At 37.3% G+C, this 25143-nt stretch overlaps 1 protein-coding gene across 2 annotated transcripts in view; it reads left to right on the forward strand.

Moving 5' to 3' along the window:
* Positions 1–24802, forward strand: part of GRAMD4 (GRAM domain containing 4) — a 102274-nt gene extending 77472 nt beyond the window's left edge. Inside the window, exons 8-19 of one of the 2 annotated variants that reach the window (XM_088141639.1) lie at positions 776–867; positions 2419–2510; positions 3627–3675; positions 6571–6642; positions 6923–6966; positions 7091–7200; positions 8145–8299; positions 11946–12093; positions 12594–12687; positions 13815–13899; positions 19397–19465; positions 20268–24801. In XM_088141639.1, coding sequence (XP_087997765.1) covers positions 776–867; positions 2419–2510; positions 3627–3675; positions 6571–6642; positions 6923–6966; positions 7091–7200; positions 8145–8299; positions 11946–12093; positions 12594–12687; positions 13815–13899; positions 19397–19465; positions 20268–20369 — 1112 coding nt within the window. In that variant the 3' untranslated portion in view covers positions 20370–24801. Of the gene's footprint in view, positions 1–775; positions 868–2418; positions 2511–3626; positions 3676–6570; positions 6643–6922; positions 6967–7090; positions 7201–8144; positions 8300–11945; positions 12094–12593; positions 12688–13814; positions 13900–19396; positions 19466–20267 lie in introns of both variants that reach the window. The other variant, XM_007441011.3, reaches the window with a different exon arrangement.
* The last annotated feature ends 341 nt before the right edge of the window (positions 24803–25143 follow it).

Consider the following 25143-nt stretch of genomic DNA (forward strand, 5'->3'; position numbering starts at 1 on the left):
GAGGTGATCCAGACCTGGAGCATGCACTGCAAACAAGTGATAGATTTGCCCATTCTGTTGCTGTCTCCTATACTGAGAGAGGCAGTGTAGTGTAGTGGTTAAGGATTGCCAGCAGGGAAACCCAAGTTTTAGGCTACCCGCAGTGGGTGACATTGGGCCAGTATTCTGTCTCTCAGCCAGTTTACTTCACAGAGTTGTTACAGGGGAAAAATAAGGAGAGCTGTGTATGCCACCTTGAGGTCTTATATGAGAAGTGAGAGAAGAGGGATCAGACAAACAAGTAAGATTTAGGATGTTTCGGATGTGAATGATTTGGGGACAGGTTCAGATAAACATGCTCATAGTGAGGAAGTTGCTACATCAAGGGATGAGTTGTATGTGTGAAGTAGGTCATAAAACAACGGCAAAGCTCCTTTATCATGCTGTCTCTGTTTCATTGGAGGTTGTTTTGTACATTAGTTTGTAGTTTAGTGAGTCAAGTGATGTAAATCTGTGGATTATTCAGCTTGTGACTTTCCAGAAATCATATGGAGCCTTGCCTAATTAAGAAGCATAGGAGAGCATGGATAAGAAGATCATACAAATGGGTACCTATGAGTTATCTGTAGAAAGTTTTCTGAATGGCTTTTTATTTGATTTGATTTTTTAAAAAATTTAGCTATTTCTACTTTTAGTCTTTGTATGTTTTCCTTATGTGGTTTTGAATTGTACTATTGTCACCTGTAAACCACTCCTAAGTAGTTAAAGTTATATCTATATTTTCTGCTCTGCCTAGAGAGAGGTGCCAAACCTGTTACAAATTTTGTGAAGAATCTTTCTGCCTTATCGGACTGGTATTCTGTCTACACTTCTGCTATTGCCTTTATTGTAAGTTGTTCTTTCTCAGTCAAGCAACACACAATATGACTTTTGTTCTATACAGAAAAGAGAATGATAAAAGCCATTCACAATCAATGAAGTGGGTGTTAGGCTTGTAAAGAAGGGGAACTTTACTAAAAAAATATCTTGGAATTTAACCTTCTTGTAAAATTCTAGGTTAAGAACTATGGGACAGGCAAGTCATGCCTGTTATCTTAATGTCATGTATCTTTAAAATTACCAATATTTGCAAACATTCATGGTTTCTTTGAAAATGTGACTTAGAATCAGTCTGATCTGCTGTATTCAGTGCATATAACCTGCTTTGTCAGATTAACAGCGAGTTCTCGACATTGCTAAGATTTGTGTGTTTGGATATAGTGGAGGATGAGGGAGTAAATCATTTTGTTAACCAAGACTGTTATTAAATACTTCGACAGTACTTTTTCAAGTAAAAAAAAAAATTAAAATATAATAAATACTTAGAACACAATTTTGGATGGTTTGTCCTTGTAAAATATTACATCAAATTGCTACCAAATCTTCCTTTTCTCTTCTCAGAGAGCTAGCATATCTTCTCTTATTCAAAACAATGAATATTAATATTATAGTAATTATATGAATTGTAACTGGACAGCTAGGACAGGGCAGTTAAAAAAAAGTCAAGCTGGGGGGAAGCCAATGTTAGGTACTTTCACCTATAGATAATGTTTCTTTATAGAAAATTATTTCTACCTTTGCCTCAGTCATTCCAAACAAAAGAGGACTTAATGTATCTTTAAGAAAGAACACTTTAAAAAAGCCCTTGAATTGGCCAAGTATTGCTCCTGTTATGAGATGTTGTATGCCACTCAGAGTCACATCCAGTGAGATGGGGGGCCATATAAATTTGTTAAATAAATAAATGTTGCATGTTTCTGTTTGATTTAAAGAAACCCACATCTGTGCCTATAAATTAGCACATGGATATTTGCAGCCCAGAAAATCTTGTTGATATTCCTGATATGTCTGATACCCATTACTTTGTTCTTCTATTTGAAATGACCACTATATTCTCCTTTCTAAATCATATGGTATATAAATAGATTTTTATTTAATTCTGGTTTCTGTAAAAGCTGAAAAATATAGTATGGGAATCCATAATGTTGTTCACATGGGAATATATGGTCTCTGGGTGTAGTAGTAAAGATGTTAGACTGGCACCAAGGAAATTCATGTTCAAGACCACCCTAAGTCACAGAAGGTCACTGAGTGACTGTGGATCAGTCAGTTTCTTGCAGCCAGCCTACTTCATAGAGTTGTTGGAGGGAACAATGGGAAGAGGCAGTGAGATGTATGCTGCCATTTGCTCCGGAGCAAAAGACAGGATAGATACATGACACTTCATTAGGAATGTTTTGCTTTTAAATTTACGTAGTGAACATAATGTGACTGATGTCTGAGTCAAGATATGTAGGATTGCAATGAAAGATTCATATCCATTGCTGTTAATGTGCATTTTTAACATAAGAATTGCATATAAAGATAACTTGTGTTGCTTATTTGTTCTTTTATTTGTAGATCTACATGAATGCTGTATGGCATGGCTGGGCCATTCCTATGTTCTTATTTTTAGCAATTTTGAGGTTGTCCCTAAATTACCTCATAGCCAGGTAATCACTCTTCAATATGTTGTCAATACTAGGTACGCCTCAAATACTGGAGTATATGCTGCCTGATCTTACGTAATTTAAAGTGGTTTATGAGCCTGTCTAAATAAATAAATAATCTCTCGTTCTATCTCGTCTTCCTATTTAATGCACTTATTTTTAAAATTGGTAACAAAATAAGAAGTTCCAGTCCTTGATGCTCTAGCGAATTAGAAATTTTAGAAATCTAGTGATGATAAAAATTTTGCACGGCACATAGAAATGTTCAGTTTCTAGCTTTTTGGCTGTCTCAGCAGGTGGCAGCACCTGGCCAACCATGTCTGTGCTCGGAAGCTAAGCAGAGTTGGGCTTAATTACTGTGTGGATGGGAGACCACCAGGGAAATCCCAGGGTTGTTGGCTAGACTGGGAGATGAGAAAACCCCTTGGAAGAAGGAGGTGGTAAGCTGTTGCCATCCTGTTGGGCAGTGTTGGGGTTCATGGTTTAGTGATCCAGGCAACAGATTTCCTGACATGTCACTGACAGCTGTGGTTGGTATCATCAGAAGCAAGATGGTCTGCTATAAAGACCACGGGCAACTAAACTGGGACCAACTGGGCTCCTGTCTTTATAGCCAGGTGTCCTGACTGCTGATTGGTCTTTAGCTGAGCTGGTTTCAAATTGGCACAGTTGGTGAGGCTTGGTCTCCCAATCTTTTGCCATTGTGTTGCCAAGAAAACTGCATAGATGTCCCCATTTAGTTACTGGAGTGGAGCTAGACTTGAGGGAGTGTTTACATACAGTAAACAGTGTTACAGATTTCTTCCATACCAGAAATACGTTACTTAGGTAGTGCTAGGACATAAAGGAAAAGATCTTCTTTCAGGGGCTGTTCAGAAACTCAGAAACTCCCAACCCTTCCTGGAGACGATCACTGCAATTTTGTGAACATTCAGGACTATGAGATCCCTTTAAACTGGATGTCAGGACTGTATTAAGGGAAGTTTTTAAAATTTGAAACTATATGTTCTGCTACCCACACAAGTTGCTTTTTAAATGCATTTCTTCTGTTCTCTTGTTATGGAGCCACATAGAAAAGCCTGTGTGTTTCTTTTTTGATGCAAATATTATTTTTTTTAGAGGATGGAGAATACAATGGAGTATTGTGCCTGAAGTTTCTGAGCCTATTGTAAGTCCAAATTATGTTGAGATAACTTTGCAAATGTTCATATGAATGTTTTGATGCGTTTTAAAATCATACTATCAGGTATTTTCTATTCTGACAATTTTAATCAACTCAACTTTAATCAAATTGTAACTGCATATGTTGTCCAACATTTTTGTTATTTTTTAAAACATTGTATAAAAGACCATATTACATAATGTCTAGTTAAAGAAGAACATGGAATAAATTTTAAGTCTTATTTTTATAACTTATATCTCAAAGTATCAGGAGCCATATAAATATATACAGGGGGGCAAAAAAGTATTTAGTCAGCCACCAATTGTGCAAGTTCTCCCACTTAAAAAGATGAGAGGCCTGTAATTTTCATCATAGGTATACCTCAACTATGAGAGACAAAATGGGAAAAAAAAAATCCAGAAAATCACATTGTCTGATTTTTAAAGAATTTATTTGCAAATCATGGTGGAAAATAAGTATTTGGTCAATATCAAAAGTTCATCTCAATACTTTGTTATATATCCTTTGTTGGCAATGACAGAGGTCAAACGTTTTCTGTAAGTCTTCTCAAGGTTTTCACACACTGTTGCTGGTATTTTGGCCCATTCCTCCATGCGGATCTCCTCTAGAGCAGTGATGTTTTGGGGCTGTCGCTGGGCAACACGGACTTTCAACTTCCTCCAAAGGTTTTCCATGGGGTTGAGATCTGGAGACTGGCTAGGCCACTCCAGGACCTTGAAATGCTTCTTACGAAGCCACTCCTTCGTTGCCCGGCCGGTGCGTTTGGGATCATTGTCACGCTGAAAGACCCAGCCACGTTTCATCTTCAATGCCCTTGCTGATGGAAGGAGGTGTTCACTCAAAATCTCACGATGCATGGCCCCATTCATTCTTTCCTTTACACGGATCAGTCGTCCTGGTCCCTTTGCAGAAAAACAGCCCCAAAGCATTATGTTTCCACCCCCATGCTTCACAGTAGGTATGGTGTTCTTTGGATGCAACTCAGCATTCTCTCTCCTCCAAACACAACGAGTTGAGTTTAGACCAAAACGTTCTACTTTGGTTTCATCTGACCATATGACATTCTCCCAATCCTCTTCTGGATCATCCAAATGCTCTCTAGCAAACTTCAGACGGGCCCAGACATGTACTGGCTTAAGCAGGGGGACACGTCTGGCACTGCAGGATTTGAGTCCCTGGCGGCGTAGTGTGTTACTGATGGTAGCCTTTGTTACTTCGGTCCCAGCTCTCTGCAGGTCATTCACTAGGTCCCCCCGTGTGGTTCTGGGATTTTTGCTCACCGTTCTTGTGATCATTTTGACCCCACAGGGTGAGATCTTGCATGGAGCCCCAGATTGAGGGAGATTATCAGTAGTCTTGTATGTCTTCCATTTTCTAATTATTGCTCCCACAGTTTATTTCTTCACACCAAGCTGCTTGCCTATTGCAGATTCAGTCTTCCCAGCCTGGTGCAGGTCTACAATTTTGTTTCTGGTGTCCTTTGACAGCTCTTTGGTCTTGGCCATAGTGGAGTTTGGAGTGTGACTGTTTGAGGTTGTGGACAGGTGTCTTTTATACTGATAACAAGGTCAAACAGGTGCCATTACTACAGGTAACGAGTGGAGGACAGAGGAGCCTCTTAAAGAAGTAGTTACAGGTCTGTGAGAGCCAGACATCTTGCTTGTTTGTAGGTGCCCAAATACTTATTTTCCACCATGATTTGCAAATAAATTCTTTAAAAATCAGACAATGTGATTTTCTGGATTTTTTTTCTCATTTTGTCTCTCATAGTTGAGGTGTACCTATGATGAAAATTACAGGCCTCTGTCATCTTTTTAAGTGGGAGAACTTGCACAATTGGTGGCTGACTAAATACTTTTTTGCCCCACTGTATATGAAATTCTGAACAATGATTTAAAATAATTTGCCCGTATTAGGGCATGTCTAGTCCAGTCATTTCTTTTTGAGGGCAGCTGCATGGTTGAGGTCATAAGCTTTTATTTCCATTTAGCAAGCAAGATATGTTGGCCAAAACCAAGCCTGCTTGTCTGCATAAGATTTAGGAATCTAAACACAGAGCAAATGCATAAATTCTCCCCTAGAAGTTTAAGAGAACTGTCATATCTACACTAAAAACATGTATTTTAATAGTTTATTACGTGTTCATAGTACCACAGGATGAGTTTAGTTCATCAGACACCAAGATGTTCTTCAAATACTCTAGTTGCAGTAGTTCCAGACAATTAATCTATTTTAACATTATGGAAAAGCATGATCCATGTGGTCATACTGGTCAGAAAATCTAACAGAAGCAGTTTGGATTGGATTAAGGTCTGCAAAATATGTGAAACAAATGGTATTATTCGAATCCATCTCCAGTTCTTTTGCTACTGTTTTATCTCTGTGAAGATGGGATGTAGATTGTGCTCCAAATTCTCCAAACTTTCTAGAGTGGACTTGGTACATGGAGCAGAGAAGGATGCAAAATGAATATTGTCCACCAGCTGTGTTCAATCTACTGGTGAAAAGATAACATTGGATACAGACCAACGTATATTCACAAAAGCCAGATCTGGATGTCACCATAAATTATGATTTATTATTATATGAATGAATAATACTTGGTGAGCCTAGGACTCTTATTCTCCCCCCTCCCTGTCTTAGGGGATAGCTTCGAGAAATATATTGGATGCTTTTGTTCCTTTTTAAAGTAATCATAGTTTAACACTAGACAAGCTGGTTGGTTTTTAAAGTGCTGTTTATGCAGCTGCCTTGTCTCCGTAAATTATAGTTAAGATTAATCACAACATTATTGCAGAGTATTTTTCCTTTCTTTAAACAGGGAGCATGTTTTAAGCCATGCATTCATTTTTTGATGACAAATTATTTTTATTGTTTTAGGAACCTCCCAAAGAAGATTTAACAGTGTCTGAAAAGTTCCAGCTTGTTCTGGATGTGGCACAAAAAGCACAGGTATGAAATCTTTGGGATTTCCACTTAGCAGCTGCAGGTAGGAATCGGTACAGGAGAAATGCTGCCATGAAAGCATAGCGCACTGGACTGGGAAAACAGTCCATGGAAGGCAGCTTGTATTAATCACAGTGGATTTTCCCACATCATTTGAGAAATAGCATAACATAGTAAATGTAGAGGGTTCGATTTTGGGGGTGTCCCAAGTCAACTTCTTGTTTTTCATACACACACATACATATTCCAATCTGATACTCCTTTTCTTTATGTCTCTTGATTACAGAATTTGTTTGGGAAAATGTCAGATATACTGGAAAAAATTAAGAAGTAAGTTTTTATATATTTCTCTTCCTAACAGAACATTATTTTTTCAGCAGGCCTGAATGGTGACATAATTAAGTGCTACCTATTTAACTTTATTTTTTGTTCCCGCCCCCCCTTCTCTCAACAGTTTGTTCATGTGGGTCCAGCCTGAAATAACACAGAAGTTATATATTGCCTTATGGGCAGCTTTTATTGCATCCTGCTGCATTCCTTATAGGATCATTGGGCTTGCAATAGGTAAAACTATTATATTTTCATGTTGCACATTTTCTTAAATGTTAGAATTCCATATCCTGCAGTATAATAAAAGGTAGGACCACATCTTCAGTAGCTTGGGGGTCACCAGGAAATAAATGTTCCAGGAAGAGCATATTAGAATGTCTATGTTCAATAACAGTGTCAAGGACAATGATAAATTAGGCATTAGTTTCAAAGTCTTAAATTGTGTATTCGACAGTGCATATAAGTTGTCCAGTTTTATGTATTGTCGAAGGCTTTCACGGCCAGAATACAATGGCTGGTGTGGGTCTTCCGGGCTGTGTGGCCGTGTTCTGGAAGTTTTGTCCTGGGCACAGAGAGAACTGTTCCTGCTGTCTGAAGATGCCGGTCTGTGCTCCTGCTCTCTGAAGATGCCGGTCACAGATGCTGGCGAAACGTTAGGAAACAAAACTTCCAGAACACGGCCACACAGCCCGGAAGACCCACACCAGCCACTGTCCAGTTTTACTCTAATGTTCTTAGATGGTTTTCCCAATCATGATTTCTTGTGGAGCTGCTTGATAGAATCCTGCTGGACAGCAAGTTTAGAAGCTTACAGAAGTTCTTGCTTGGCCATTTGTTGCAATAAAATTTGAAACTCCTATTTTTAAATAGCGGCTATTACAAACGTTGGGTGAGTATCTCTGAGCCTTTCTCACCTTGCAAACTTGCTTTCAGGATGAATTTGGGTGTGGGAGGCAGAACAACTATGTGGAGATACTTCCAAACCAGCCATGTAATGCTGGAAAAAGAGGCAGCTGCTTTAATGATCCCAAGGAAGGATCTTGAGATATGCTCCTGCGTATTGCTAAAGATCTCTTTCAGAGTATTTGCACAGCCCTAATATTTATAGTATAATCTTGTTTTCATAGTTCAATTCTGACACTTTCCTCATCCCAATCTTTGACTTTCTAATTCTGCAGGACTTTATGCAGGAATTAAATTTTTTCTGATCGATTTCGTCTTCAAACGATGCCCAAGACTACGAGCAAAGTATGATACACCTTATATCATATGGTTGAACTTGCCTACAGATCCTCAGCTGAAAGAGAGGGCTAATGCTACAGTATCAAGACGGGTAACACTCTCTCTCTCTCTCTCTCTCCCTCTCTCTCTTTCTCTTTCTCTTTCTCTTTCTCTTTCCTGTTTCTTCTTCCATAACACAGCTCAACAACATCTGTGTGGCTTCAGTGAGTAGAGCACATAGAGAGAGGGCTAGTTATTAATGGTTTGGATCCAATATTTACATTCCCATGCACTAACAGCTTACTGCTGCTGCCTATCCCCCTCTTTCTAAAATCTTCAGGCATAGGAATATGATGCTTTTAAAGTAAGAGATTGTTCAATGGAAAAAAGATATTTTCTAAAATTTAAAGTGTGCCAGGTTAAAAATTAAAAAAGAAATACTTTCCTCTAAAAAAGGTTGTCAGCGTTTGAAATACTGTAATACATTATTATCAAAACTTGAACTCATAGAAAGAAGGGAAAGTAGATTTGTGGGGTACAAAGTCCAGCTAAGAGACTTGGCTCTGCTTGTGCCACTGTTCAGTGTAAACTAATTGTTAACTGCTCACTGTGTAATTGTGATAATTGCATATATTTGAAGTAATGATAATCTTGGCTATGTTTATGGAAATTAGAATGCAACAGCTAGCCAGGTCAGTATTCTGGGGCTGCATATTTAGTCCATGTGACTTGTCAAGAAACCAGTAACTGCTGCTTTGTATTTCACAAAGCTGTAGTCTAGTTGTTAAGACATTGAATACATTGTTAAGAGCTAAAAGATAAGAGTTGGAAAGTTCTTCCTGTTTGTCCTGAACAAATGTTAGGTTTGTTTGCAATCAGATAACATATAGTAAAAATGGAAATCTCTCTCTTTAAAAAAAGTTTTATTACTTTAAAAAAACACTTCCAGCCTTAAATCAGGCATGGGTAATCGGTGGTCTCTGTTACAGACAGGCTCTTTCACTTTCTAAATGTGGTAGCTAAAAGTAGACATTACAGTAAAAATATATTGTTTTTTGCAATTTTGAATTGGGAACATACATATAAAATATGCAGCTAAGTCCTAAATTAGGCATAGCAGAAAGAAAAGGTTAAAGAGAATTTCCCAACCTTTAAAACCTGGAGGGAGCAGAAAGGAATGGAAAATCATAGTCTCACCAAGATAGGTGATGGGTCTCCACCCCCTGAAAGGCTTCCTTGTGACAGTAGACTATTAAAAGATTACCCACCCCATTCAGGGATCCTCTAATGGGAAGTGAGAGCAGCTCCATGAAGCGTGGTCAGAAAAAAAGTAGCATAGCAGATCTATGTAATTATTAGATAGAAAAAGTGTCCTGCAGGTTCAGAGAAAAGGATATGCTTGAATTAGTTCCTTGATGTGCAACAGATATAAGCGGGGGATTTTTGGAAGTGTTCTTTTCCACCCACATTTGAAGTGGTACTAGCCTGAACAAGTTTTATCTGACTCTTTTTTCTGAATGTTTAAAGTGCCTCCCCATCACTTAACAATGGAGCTGCTGATAGCTATGTTTCAATCCTTGTTGTCCTTCAAAGAGATCCATTAATAACCCTGTCAGCATCTTCCTTAATTTGCCTTATTCAGCTAATGCTGAATTATAAAACAAGTGAAGAGCTAAGTTATATCTACTGTAAGGTCATTTGTTCCTTTCAGAATCATCTCTTTTTTAAAAAAAGGCCACAGATACACTCTCAATTATTTTTGTGAGTCAGTTTCAGCCAAATTGTCATCATTAAAGAAATTATTAAAGACAACTAACCTGTGCAAAGCAGGTCAGGAGCCTGAGATGGGGAAATCTAGCCAGGCAACCATAGTTTTAATAAATTCAAAAGGTGTGCTCTATCCACTGATCCCTTTTATTAAAAAAAAAAAATTAATTATTGGGTGTAGTCTTTTGGTATGCAAAAAAAAAAATCTTGCCAATTCACTCAGTTCATATTTTTATTCTGCATATGATGCAATTAAATAGGTTTTGCTTTTTTCTTTTGTCATCATCACATTGTGTTTGTTTGTTTGTTTGCTTTCTCTTACTGCTAGCTGTCAGGTCATGAAAAGGTATGAATCTTAGAGTAGAACATGTCCCGTCTTTTAGTTGGATCATTTATGGTCAGAATGAGCTGCAATTTCTCCCTCCTGCTATCTTTCTCCCCCCACCCCCCCACCCCTGGTGTGTGTATGCAAGCGTGTTTAATGTTTACATTTGTATTAATTATATTAATTGGTCTTGATTTGAATCTTAAGATCCAGACATGTAGTAAGTGTTTTTACGATTAGCAGATGAATTTTGCATTGTGTTCAACAATATGTCCCTATTCAATTGAAGAAATGGTTTGATAAACTTGATGTGGCAAAACATTTATATAATTATTGTTTTATTTAACTTTACTCTGCTTAATTAATTAACAGAAGAAAACTCTAGATGCATACAACAGTATTAACACTATGATATAACTTCAAAATGAGTAATCAGGAAAGTCCTCTTGCTATAATCGTTTACATATTATTTTGGAAAATGCTTGATGCAGAAATGGAAGATGTCTTCATTTAAACATTGTGATAGACCAACCTAGTTGCCTTGGTGGCTGAGAATGTTGGTAATTGTAATTCAGCTACAAGACTACGTTTCTTACCCCTAATTTAGATTCTGTGTATATTGGAATCCCTCTGAATATGTTTGCTGTGTCCAAAATTAAATGGCCACTTGATACAAAACAGCAAATTAAGCATTGAGGTCCATGGGTCAAAATGCATAAAGATGAAAAAGCAGTTTATGCTTTTCTGCTCTACCATTACCTTTAGAATGCTAAACATTAGGAAAATATTGGTATATATTCAACATTCCTGAATCAATATTGAGTGTATGCTTCTTAAAAGCTGGTTAGAGCTTGGCCTAGTCAATGGGACTTCATATGTAAGTGGGAATGTGAATGGACTTCCCATGTAAAAAGCATATATTATCATCAACATTTTTTTTTAATAAAGCTTTTTTCAGAGTAGCTTGCAGTAATATTTTGTTGCCTATTTTCCACATCTTGTAATAGCCCTGCTAATCAGTTTTTGCTGGAAAAAAATCATGCCAGGTGAATCTCTTGTTTTCCTGAGTTTGATGAGAAATGAGATCCTATCTGTGGCTTTTGGGTGCTTTGGGAGCATCTAGAGCTAAAGTGTTTTAAATTACAGCCTGGCAGATTGCTGATTTTCCTTATTGGTGGCAGGTCCTGCAACTTCATGAGAAGCTGCTCCCCGAAGTTCTGATAGTTGAGGTTGTTTTTTATTTTTTCATGGACAAGGCATTGTCTTGCCACTAGGAAGGATGTCAAAAATCCCCAGGGACACGGACTGTTTTGGGTCACAACACAGACTAGTTACATGGTATATAGTCCTGTGGAAGATGTAGCTGAAAGAGTGAAGCTCTGCAGGCCAGCCTTCAGAAAATATCCTGCATTTAGTAGAACTGCTTATGTATGAAAGAGCTATGTTGGAATTCAGTTTCCTAAGAATTTGTACCCCGTGATGATTCTGAGCATACTGATATGATGGTATCTTTTCCAAGTTGATCAACCCTGGACATTGTGAAGGAGGATTGCAGTTGTGTCAGGCATGGATTTCTAGCCCTGAGGCAGGACAAGGGAAGATAACATAGCTGAGGCTTGCATGATTTCTACACATGGGTTTAGTTACCAAGTTTGTGTTGTTTCAGCTTCAAACAGCAGCATCCCGAAGTTGTGTAGGTTCGAACACCTCAGCAGGAGTGAGCCGAGAGGAGGAAACCAGCCGCTTTCACAATACGAAGAGAGGAAACTTCCATGAAGTATTTAATTTATCAGAACATGAGCGTCCATTGGCAGGTATTCACACAACTCTAAATCTTGGTGGTAGACCCAAAGGCCCATAAAGTAGCATTATTCAGAAATGAATGATATTATAATGTTACCTGCTGTTGGATTCCATGGGCAGGAGGTCAACATTAATCTTTTATCTTGCAGTCAACAGATTCTCTGTGCAAAAGTTATGCCTGGTTTGACCTCTGTGGGAGGGAGGAAATGGAGGATAAGCTTGTCAGAGGAGTAACTTCACCCTAGCTTGAAACATATACTTCAGTGTTTAGAAGAGTTTGTATGCACTTTCAAGATTTAGGTTCTCTTGTTTTGATAACTTCAAAAGGAAAGACTTACCAGTGTAAATCAAAGTTTATTGAAGATTTCACTCTTTCTTTATGAAAATATCTTCTTTGTAGGAGCTTGTTTGCCCACTCTGTGTATAGAGTTTTAGGTGTATCTGAAATATACCAATATTACAGCTGCTTACACTATACAAATAAAATGGACTAATTGTACTATTTTGATAGTGTGTGAAAATGGCTGGCGCTGCTGCTTGATCAACAGAGATAGGAAGATAACCACTGATTACATTAGGAATGGAGTTCTCTATGTTACAGAAAAGTAAGTCTTTGCATGATTTATGACAGAATGTTAAAATTACAGCTACTAAATCTGGGCTGCAAAAATTTGGAGGATCACTAGTTGGCAATAAAGAGCTGCTTTTCCCCCACCGCCCAGTGTTGTCCAGATTTCTGCCGCCCAGATCTGGTAGCTCTATTTAAGTGGGAAAAAGAAGAAGTTAACAGTGTTTTTGTAAACTGTAAAGAAAGTAACTTTCAGAGTCTTTTGAAAATCCATTAAAATGTCCACATTGCTGAAGAGGAAGGTTGAAGATGTTTGCCACAAGCCCTTATGAGCAAGACTGAGATATAATCTAGACATTAATGGAAAAGAATGTTATGCAAGGCTCTACAAAAGAGTGAACTTGTTTTCAGTGGGTTTTCCTTAGATGAGATCTTCATTGGTTTGCAAGAGAGCAAATTCACGATTAATATGTGGTAAGGGAGAAAGCCAGTTTGGGGTAGTGGTTAAGGCATCAGGCTAGAAACTGGAAGACCATGAGTTCTAGTCCTGCCTGAGGCACAAAGCCAGCTGGGTGGCCTTGGGCCAGTCACTCCTCTCAGCCCTAGGAAGGAGGCAATGACAAACTGCTTCCAAAAAACCTTGTCAAGAAAATTGCAGGGACTTGCCAGGCAGTCGCCAGGAGTGAAAAACTGCCTCAAAGGCAAAAAGAAAAAAAGTGATAAGGGCATGTCATGTAAGAATGCCAGAAAATAAGTGAATTGGACTAATTGGATCAGACAAGAGGTACCAAGCTTCAAACATAATATCTTGTTCATAGATTAGCCTTTGATTGCTCTCAAAGGTGGAAGGTTGTCAAGTCAAGCTTCAGTTAAAGAATGAATTGAAGGGTCTGAATTACTGTAGCTTTCAAAAATAATGAAAAATGCTGCAGAAATAACTTTCGACAAATCCTTATGCATTTCCAATGTAATCTATCCATGCCTCCAATGTAATCTATCCATCAGTATAATCTATCAGATGTTAAAATCATCTTGAAATATACAGCATTTTATTTATTTGTCTGTGTGTGTGTGTGTGTTTAAAGGTTCAACTTAATGGCAGTGTTTTAAATCATTTTGTTTTTTTTACTATTTAATTTATGTTCTTTCTTTTCTTGCCTTTAGTTACTTATGTTTTGAAAGTTCCAAATCTGGTTCATCTAAAAGAAACAAAGTTATAAAACTAGCAGATATAACAGATATTCAAAAGGTAAGTCTTTGATGTTTCTTTAGTGTTTTGCTTTTAACTCCTTTTATGTTGAAGAAGCTTATATCTATCATGTCATGGTAAAAATTTCCATTTTAAAATACTGTATTAAATAGCAAATGGATACAGTGAAATCCTATAAAATATAAATCTCAGATTTACTGGGAGTTATTTTCTCTGATTAGGACTAAAAAGCACATCCATTCACAGCTGCCACCTGGGACATTAAGGTCCAAAAACCTGTGATTTCTGGCTAGTATGACCTGATTTAGCATTAGCTGTAGGACTGTCCAAGAATAACAGGGAAACAGTCCAACTGAGTTCAGTTCTTTTATTGCTTATACCATATAGACAGAATCTTGCCAGACTAAATCTGTACTACTGCAACTAGTAGATATACCGTGGGAGATTCTAGGGAGTGGCTGTCCTAAATCGCTTACACTTCCCACGCTCCTGCTCCAGACTCTGTTATCTCTTGTCTCTCTGCCCTTCCTGGAATGCACCCCCTCCTTCCTGAGAACCTTGCTCTCCCCTGCAATCCACCATAGTACATGCCTCAAAAATAAGTTGGAAGGAGTGCTTCAGACTTTCCCCAAGTGTGACCACAGCACCTCTCTGCTATTCCTTAAGTGGGCTGTAATTTTTTTTCCAGAATTCTGTGCAAGCCTGAAAAAAAAAAGATGTAGTTGCTAAGCTATACTTTTTTTCAGGATCCCAAAGAACCTTGAAAACAAAGAGGAACAGTTTTAGTGAATAGCGGTGATTTGCTATGCTCATTTGAGGCCTGAAATAGTTTCTCCAAATAATTGCTAAAGAGTGTACAGCCATAGTAAATTTTGCCCCTACTTGTGAATTAATTTTTCTGCTGGTCAAAAGCCTCTTTTCTTTCCTGAGATTAAATTTAATCAAGATTAAGTCTATATTGGATTAACACCTGGAGATGGTGAGGGTCTGGAGGGGGAAGAACAGACTGTGGCTCAACCCTGGCAAGACTGAATGGCTCTGGTTTTTGGGGGCCCTGGATCTGGAGACCTCCCATCTCTAATTCTGGTTGGGGTAGTATTTCCCCAAACAGATTTGGTGCATAATCTGGAGGATCTTCCTAAACTCACGGTTCCTGCTCAAGGAGCAGGTGGCAGCCATTCAGGCCTTCACAAATTCATCTTGTGCACTTGGACCTGTTCCTGGATTGGGAGGCTCTGCTGATGGTCATGATACTGTAGTTAATTCTTGATTGGCTTGCTGTATTATGCTTTACAAAGAGCTGCCCTTGAAAACTATTTGGCAAGTTTGGCTGGTGCAGAAGTGTGCACAGTTGGGGGAGCATCAAGATTCATCCATGTGGCATCACTGCTGCACAAGTGGTACTATCTCCCAGGAGTCTTTTGGGTGCAATTCAAGGTGTTGATTACCACCTTTAAAGCCTTGCATGGCACAGGGCCAGTTACTTGCACAACTACCTATCTCTAGTGGCTTCAGCTCATCCTACCAGATCTGGCAGGATGGGCATGCTCTGAGTCCCTTCTCTGAAACAATGTCACATAGTGTCAGCCTTATCAGATAGACCAGACAGGAAAACAACCAGATAAACTAATTTTACTTTATTGTAAAGCTACATTAACAGAATCTTGCAAGTCTGAAAGTACAATTCTCCTGCCTTCGCCTTTATAGCCCGAGAACTTAGGGAGGGTCCCTTCTGAGCCTCTTGCTCTGCCCACTATCCAGCTGCAGGCTATGCTGTCTCTTATCTGACCATTCCCTAGGCAGCATCTCTTCGCCCTGCCTCCCAAGGTCTTTCCCACGTACTATTACACATAGCGAGACCCAGGAGATGTGCCTTTTTTGTCACAGTGCCTGACCTTTTTTTTTTTTTTTAGTAATATTTTATTGAAATTTTAAAATTACAAAGTTAAAAGTTAGAAATGAAAAAGAAAATTGAAAATACAAATTATAAAGAAAAAGAAAAGAAAACGTGAGATAAAGTAAAAGAAAAAGAAGAAAGACATGAAAAATAGATAGCTTCCAATCTATCTCTGGTCTTAAGAATAATAAGAGTGTCATAGGAGCTAGTTTTTAATGCATTAAGTAGGAATAATTCTTTGTCAAAACATATCCCATTACATTTATAATCTAATCTTCAAATCCCCATGGAAGCTTCACCCTGCCTGCATTTTGCAAGTAGTCCATCAATGGTTTCCATTCCTTAAGGTAATAATTATTCGATTTTTCTTTTAATAAACAAGTCAGTTTATCATTTTCTGCCATTTCCATCAGTTTTAGCAACCATTCTTGTATTGTTGGTAGTGTCTGGGTTTTCCAAAATTGTGCATACAAAAGTCTTGCTGCGGTAATCATGTATTGAGTAATTCTGGTAAGATGCTTTCCGATTTGAAAGTCCATTATCCCCAACAGGGATAATTCTGGTTTAAATGGAACCTCTATTTGTAGTATGCTCTGCATCAAAGATTGTACTTGAGTCCAAAATTTCTTTGCAATTTTACATGTCCACCACATATGGTAGAACGACCCTTCTTGTTGGTTACATTTCCAACAAACATTGGAAATTGTCCCATACATCTTTGATAATCTTTGGGGTGTCATATACCACATATGGTAGAACGACCCTTCTTGTTGGTTACATTTCCAACAAACATTGGAAATTGTCCCATACATCTTTGATAATCTTTGGGGTGTCATATACCATCGATACAACATTTTATAAAAGTTTTCTTTCAAATTATAAAGTAAATTTTAATCCTTTAGACCACATATTTTCCCATTGCTGCATATGTATATTATGTCCAATATTTTTTGCCCATTTAATCATGCATTCTTTAACTTGTTCTTCAACCATTTCTTCTCTCAACAATAATTTATACATTTTTGCTATTAAGTGCTCATCTGTTTCACATAGTTGAATTTCAAATTCCAATTTATTCTGTTCGAATCCAAATTCTTTTTTATCAATTTTGAATTTTTCTTTATATTGCATATAAGAAAGCCATTGAAAAGTATGTCCTTCTGAAACCAATTGCTCTTTTGATTTGCTTTTATATTCTCCTTGTTCTTTTTCTAATAAGTCTTTATATCTCATCCATTTATTTTTATCTCTTGTTTCAGTTCTATAAAATGCTTCTTGTATAGAAGTCCACATCGGCATCTTAGGGCATAGAAGTGGTCTGCATTTAGTCCAAACTTTTAATAAAGATCTTCTAATATAGTGGTTTTTAAAGTCCACATTAACTTTGACTTTATCATACCACAAATATCCGTGCTATCCAAATCTCAAATTATAACCTTCCAAAACAGCACCTGACCTTTGGAACAGCTTTTCCTCTGAGATCCAGAAGGCTGTGAAACCTGGCTCCTTCATCAGATGTTAGGGTGGGACATTAATGGAGCCCAATATGTTTGTTGTGTTGTGAGTTGTTTTGAGGAGCCCTGGTTATATATTGTTAATTGCATTCTGTATTATTTTATGTTGGTTTTTATTATCACGTTTTTTTATGTACTGTTTGGTAGCTGCCCAGAGTTATCTGTTTAAGATGGGCAACCATATACATTTTCTAAATAAGGAAATAATAAAATCACAGAATTGTAGGGACCACAAGAATCATCTAGTCCTACTCTCTAACCATAGCTCTTTTTTCTAAATGCCTTTTCACCAAAGGATTTTTATAGATGCTGAATCTTTGACATGCCCCCAAATGCCTTTTATTATATGAATTAATGACTTGGTTTCTAGAAATGCTAAATTTCATGCTTACATTGTAGTGACCTTTTTGTATCAGGAACATCCCACAATGACACATTTTTTAAACTTGTTTCTAATTTTTTTTTAATACCAGAGAGAAATAGATTTATTTTCTGTTTCTGTAACATAACATTGTAAGATTTGCCCTGTTCGACAAGAGAAACTCCCGTGACACATGTGGTTCACAAAAGAGGTTTACTCATGCGTAACGTAACAGTTACAAGCAAAGCCAGGACTGGCTTGGTACATTTACATTGCTCCTTTATACTTCTCCCTTTCCCGTGTTTTATGCCCCGCGATCGCGTTACTGCCGTGGCTTATCAGCCCCCAAATCATCCCCCTTAATTGTCCGGAATGGCAGGCTCGGCCTGGGTCCCATTGTCCTTGATTGGTAGTCCCCTCCGGCGTGGGTTGGTTCCCTTGGGTTCCTCCCGTCACATGCAAAACCCGAGGCTTCTGGATTGCGCGTTGATCTCTGCCCATGGCTCCACTCATTGTTGGTGCGCGCCACTTATCAGTGTCAAGTTAAAGCTTCCACTGTGATTTTCCTCGTTTGGCTAGCCGCAGGTGGCCATTAATCAACTGCGCTTTCAGTTCCTCTTTTCCTCGGCTAGCAGCCGGTAGCGAAGTTAGCGCGGTGGCAAGCTTTCCTTGAGCGCCGTGCCGGCCGAACCTGACAAACTTAATGAATTTCTGTGGTTTGTGTTTTCCATCATATATAGGGTTTGATCTAGAATAAATCCTGACCCACTGAACCAGTGGGACAAGTTAGTAATGACCAACTGGGTCCAATTATTTTGATGGATTTGTTCTATGCATAAGTACATCTCACACAACCGTTCTGTTTAAATGGTAGTATCAGGTCACTATTAGCTATGTAGGTACAGATAGTCCCCAGGTTAAGAACATCCAGGTTACAGACGACCCATAGTTACCAACAGAGCCTATTATAGCAAAATTTGAATTAAATGCACAATGATTTGAGTTAAATACACAATGATTCAAGTTAATTACACAGTACTAGTTATACAGTATTATACAATAATACTGTTCCAGCTTACCTACAAATTCGACTTAAGGACAGACCTTGGGAACGGAACTCGTTCTTAAACTGGGAACTACCTGCATAATCAAGCCACGGGAGTTTTAAAAAATTGCATGATTTTTGTGTATTTAACTCAAATCATTGTGCATTTAATTCAAATTTTGCTATAATAGGCTCTGTTGGTAACTATGGGTCGTCTGTAACCTGGATGTTCTTAACCTGGGGACTACCTGTACCTACATAGCTAATAGTGACCTGATACTACCATTTAAACACAACGGTTGTGTGAGATGTACTTATGCATAGAACAAATAGCATGGGCTATTCTGATCAATACTCAGTTACTGTTTTTTAAAACTTTTATACAATCCAATGGTTGGATTTTACCTCTGTGTGGAACAATTGTGGAGTGCATCTGCTTGGCAAGAGAACGGTGATTCTCAAGGAGCAAAGCTAGCACCTTCTTCTTGCTTCTTTTCCTCCACTGCAAAAACAACATTCAGAAATGCTTATCTCAAATTTGGGCCATTCTAGGTTATAATACACTATTTTTAGTGCATCTGTTTAGTGCTCTGGATATCTGGATAGGATATTGTTGATTAAACTTCTGCACTGGTCAGATCTAGTTTTTTCATGTCTCTGTTGCAAGGGAAAGTATTCATCATATAAACAGTGTTTTTTTTTCTTATGCTTGTTTTTAGTACAAAGTACTCTCTGTTCTCCCAGGATCTGGGATGGGTATTGCAGTATCCACACCATCTACGCAAAAAGTAAGTCAAATCTGAAGCATGCATTTTTCATTTGTATGCTAGTTGCCATCGCGGTCAATTTTACTTTTCTGGAATATTGATCCCATCCATTTTTGAAGCACTTCTTTAATTTGGGAAATATGAATCATTTTATTAATAAACTATTTTTAATTTAATGAAAAATTAAAACCAGTGCCTGAATAGCTTTCTTTCCTCCTCTCTCTTCCTCCCTTTTTTTTTCTTTTATGACCTGTAAATTTTATAGTTTAAGTCTGAATGAAGGGAAAGCTGGCTTGTTACTGATCCATTAGCCATCCTAGGAGACTTTTCAGCTGAAGTGTAGAGTAGACAATATATGTACGTGTGAAATTCATCAATTTGGGAACTTAATATTGAGGAGAACTCTGGAGTGCCCTGTTCCTTTTCCAGACCATGCCAAAGCTCTCCAGACTGTGCTGCTCCAAGGTCAGTTCAGTAGTTTCTTGAAGGAAATGCTCTGAAGTAGAAGCCTATTTTGACCCTAGACCACAACACTTCTATTTCAGAGCATTTGCTTTCAGAAATTGCCAGCCTTAGCCCTGGACAGCATAGCCTTTTGCGGGAAGGGAAGGTTCTAAAGTTCTCTGGAACATCCTGTTCCTAAATTGGGGAGTTCTGCATATATCTAGCAGACATATTTTAAATGTATCTAAAACTGAGATGAGCGTCCTTTTGAGTACTGTGTAGGATTCTGCTATTAAATCTAACTTATGCAGTATGAATGTTCACATTTTAATCATTATTTTTATTGAACTTCTTTGGTTTCTTTCCTTCCACCTAAAAGCCACTCGTGTTTGGTGCCATGGTACACAGAGATGAAGCTTTTGAGACTATTTTCAGCCAGTATGTGAAGATAACTTCTGCAGCATCCACCAGTGAAAGCTAGTATATCATCCTTGGCTGTTTTCATAGGAGACGTAATGAATTTTACTCACTCGGTAGTGAATAAAAAGGTGGAACATCCTTCATCAGTCCTGCAATAATTTTCTTTGTTGCGTATGTCTTACGTTACATACATGTATTTTATACATGCCTTCCATGGTTTCTGTTGTTTTTTTACTGTTTTTTGTAATAAAAGAAAAAAGCAGTGAAAATGCTATCAGCACTGTTAGCCTTGCACATTAAGCACTTTTAATGTTTGGTCACTGACATTAAAAAGCTTAGGAAGACTCTTAGCAAAACTAGCTTGAAGGATAGGCCAAGGATAATGTCTTGTCTTAACTAGACATCCCAGAGCGCTATGGTTCACCCCATACTTCTTTGGCTATGGGTTCTGCACACTCCCACTGCACAAGTTCCATTGATTTCAGTGGCATTACTGTATATATGAATGGGTGCATGTTTGCAGTTGAACTCAGCAAAATCTGTCAAGAACATGATTGTGAAGGGTCTTAGTTTTCCTAAATGAGATGTAAATAATAATAATCGAAGGTATGAGTATTTGAAGCTGTGCTTCCAGAAGACTTTCATACTGACTTCTGTATCTTTTCAAAAGACATCTATAGTTTAGAGACATTTGGGAGATGCAATTAATCTTCAGTCCTTTGAGAGTTAGTATGCTCATTTCTTTTTGGTCTACCTTATACATCTTGCTTTGTCATTTATCTTATGTCACTGTGTTGGCATAATAAATGTTCCCAGCATTTTCAATAGAAAAGCAACTTTTTAAGAATTATTTCGCATGTTGCATTATCCTGTGTTTTCCTTTTTTCTTTAAAATATTGGATAGACAATATAGAACTTTTAAAATCATGAAAAATGTTTCCATGGGAGGGATGATGAAAGTAGTATTGCATCAATGTGCCACAGGCTGTGCACCCTTTGTAGTACTTTGAGATGTCATATGCATGTAAAAAAGGAGTGGTGCAATGTTGGATCCTGTTGTTACCTCTGTACATGTCCATAATTCTCTTTCTTTGGTGTTCTTATTTGGTAAATTTAGTATTGCACAAACATTAATTTGCAGTTGCTGGTCATTTTAGCCTTTTGAGGGCTTTATCTCCTCTTTCTGTAGTAATGAACTTTGCATGTGACAGTCTTGAATCATGAAAAGAAACTGAATAGATGGCTAGGACTCCACATGATAATTGAATGTTTTGTAAAGAGGGCACAATGGATTCTTTTATTTCAAAAGACCAGTCAGAGTTTGAAGATCGGATGGTTCTTAATAGAGAAGCAGTAGATCCTAGAATCTATTCTGTACTCGAAATGAACCCCTCACCTGCTTTTGTTATGTACATAGGGTCAGTTGTTTACAAATGTGATTGGAACTGACAAGTAGGAAAACAATTAAAGAAGCTTCTTCTCTGCTATGAACCAGTCTATCCCAAACCTTTCATTCATGGCTTTAAATCCTGTTGTTTGGCTCTGTTCCATGCATTTGCATGTAACATGTTGCTGTTGCTCAATGAATCTTAATCATCATATGTACAGATGTCATAGGAAGATGGGCTTCTGTAGGCAGTGAGAAAAAATCAGAAGTCAAGGAAGCGTGAATAAAATTGTGGGGAATAAATGCTGGAAAAGTTTTGCAAACTGATTAATGTGTAAAGGAGATCTCTTCCCAAAAGGATTAAAGCACACTTGAAGTTAATTACTGGTCTAGAATCAGGATCTGAAAGGCTTAATAGAATGCTCATAAATTTTCTATAAGGTAATACAGGGGTATAAACTCTGTTGTACTTTGACCCCCCAAAACGCTAAATGAATTTATGTGACTCCCCCCAATGAATAAAACTCATGATTTCAGTGGTATTAGGATAGGGCAAATATATATATATTTATATATATATATATCACTGATTTTTAATAATTAAAATGTAATCCATATAAAATTAAACCATGAGAGAAGGTTGCAACTTTATAACATAAAACCTTTTAACTGGAAATAAACCATACAAAATCGAACTTAAAACCATATTTTTAATGGGAAAAATAAGGTTGTTTACTTTTGCGCGACCCTTGCAATCTGGCTTTCATTTTTGAGACAGTCACTCTCATATTTTATTCCACATTTATTTTGGATTAACATTTGCCATTTATAGCAGCAACTGTTAAAAATAAATAAATTCTAATTTTGCTGTTGGCTTAACCAGGCAGAGTGAGAGCAAGTTCTGATAGTGATCCTGCTTTGCATGCACAAAACATTTGCAACATCTCTCGCGGTTGCTTATGGCCCCCTGGGGGATTGTGACCCACAGTTTGAGATCTCCCATGTAACAGAAAAAAAAAGTTAGTGATAGTAACTTCTTGGCTTTTCTAGTAATGCATTTCTTTATTAACATTTTGTGATTTTATATAAAATGTTGAGCAAGTAGGCTATATAAACTTTTGAACAAATAAGGATTTTGCCAGGCATAATTCCAGCAAGTAAATGTATTGATGGGAAAATAAACATTACATCAGCTTAACATTTTTACTAACCTAAATCAGAATCATAGTACACGGAATTATCTTTTCCCCCCTTCTTTTTTTAAGCCCCTTGGATATTCATGAGGTTTTTCTTTTTGGGAAAAGGATAGATTATATTTTTACAAAGTAAACTATTTTTCTTATTTTTGTATCATTTTCAAGTGTACTTTGTAACCTTCACTCTGATTATGAAATTACTGGTTCTGGTGAAAGTCAGATAACAGCATTTTTTACTTTCTCCCTGTTCTGGTCAACCGAAGAATTGTTCTAGAACAGTGTTTTTCAACCTTGGCAACTTTAACATGTGTAGACTCCAACTTCCAGAATTCCCCAGGCTGGGGAATTCTGGGAGTTGAAGTCCACACATCTTAAAGTTGATGAGGTTGAGAAACACCATTCTAGAAGGTGGTCACTTGAAATCTATTTGTGAGGTAATGGTTATGCCACAATAATAATCCTTTAGTACTTATATTTTCAGAATGAAACAGTATGTGTCATGACTTTCCCTGTTCTTCTGTGATCTTACTAAGACAGGTTTGTTCAGAATAAGCTGTACTTTTGTAAATGCATCCCTTAAAAGTTAGAGTAGAACATGTATTGCAAATTACAGCGCAAAGATAATTAATTTCTGTATCATGTAAATGAAAAGGCAGGTATGTAGGAATAGGTGAATCTATCATATTTCGTTTAGCTCAATGTTCAATCCTTAATTTTATCCCAGCCTATTTCTGCATGAATATATAAATTCTCCCACCAAAATTAGAAAAATGTCTCAATTTGTGGGCACATTTTTCTTCATCTCTCCTTTTCCTTAGTATACACATTTTAGTGTGTTTGTACATGTATGTTTTTTACAAGCGAATATCATCAAAAGTCTACAAAATTACACATTTTAGCATTGAAGTGCAATCTAATCAGGCATGTGAGGAGTTGAATTAGGTAAATATGCATTAAAATGTGAACTATCTAATTTTTCCCCTTTGCTGCAGCCATGTACATTTTCCTATTCAAAGAACTAGTGAACTTCTGTGCTTTGTGATATGGGGTGTTTGATATAATGCCCTAAAATATGTGCTGGACCATCTCAGTGCTTTTCTTTTTCCTTTATCCTAAACTGTTGAACATTTGTCAGTCTATTCTATACTCAGGCAACCACTCTTAGGTTTGATCTAAATTCATCTCTTTCCATGGGATTTTCAGTATCTACTTACTGAGATGTAGCTCCACTAGTGCTACTAATACAAAGTGTTACCTTAAAGTAGCATTTTTAAAAAACATTTTATAAATTTGCTGTGCTGATACATATATTAGTTTTTCCTGTGACTCATGGTGATTTTTTAATATTTAGTTGAATAAGCTCTTTTACTAGAAACATAGTGGTCAAGTTGGAGAACCTTTTCTCAGCATAAAGGGAAATGAAAACTGATCACATCTTATGTTCCCTTCCTAAACTGCCAGAATCAGAAATTCTATTACATTAACATATTAGTTTTGCAGGATTTGACTATAGGTAAATTATGTAGCACCATAACACTAAAGTCCTGCAAAGCCAATGGATGTGCTGTGTAAACCGAGTGAGGATACTCTAGAGATCTGGGAATGTTATATTGTTGACCTGCAAAAGCAAATCTGGTAGTTTATAACTAATTATGTACATTTTGGCAGATGTTTTTTTCTGCTACTAATCATTAAAAAAATGGATGTGAAATACTTTTTATGTCTGAAATTTCAGTCTATATTTTGAAGTTGTAAATAATGCATTAGCAGTGTAACTTTTGTTCAGACAGGAGAGTTGTACTGTATGAAAAACTGAACTGAAACAATTTGCCCTGTACATTTTTTAAGAGAACTTTCTTTGTTAAAAAAAAAAAGGGGGGGGGTGTCTTGGTATAAATTATAATTTTTATTTAAATAAACCCTAAAAATGCTTTATGCTCTGTGATTGCTTTTCTTCATGGGATTTTTATTTATTTATTTAGCATATTTATATAGCTGCCCATCTCACAAACAAGTGACTCTGGGTGGTGTACAACACAACAATAGTTAAAAACTCCATAACAATCTAAAAACAATAAAAAATAAATAAAATATATAAACATATAAAATAAAACCCAAGAAAGTGGGAGAACAGATATCACTTAATCTCATACAACCACCTTGCAGGCTGTTCCTGGGATCCCCAAGTGGTGAAATAACCATGTTTTAAGGGCCTTCCAGAAGACTAACAGAGATGGAGCTAATCTCACTTC

Source organism: Python bivittatus, unplaced genomic scaffold (assembly GCF_059951505.1).
Source record: "Python bivittatus isolate LINGU-HERP-01145 unplaced genomic scaffold, Pbiv_v1 ctg000330_np1212, whole genome shotgun sequence".
Classification (NCBI taxonomy): domain Eukaryota; kingdom Metazoa; phylum Chordata; class Lepidosauria; order Squamata; family Pythonidae; genus Python; species Python bivittatus.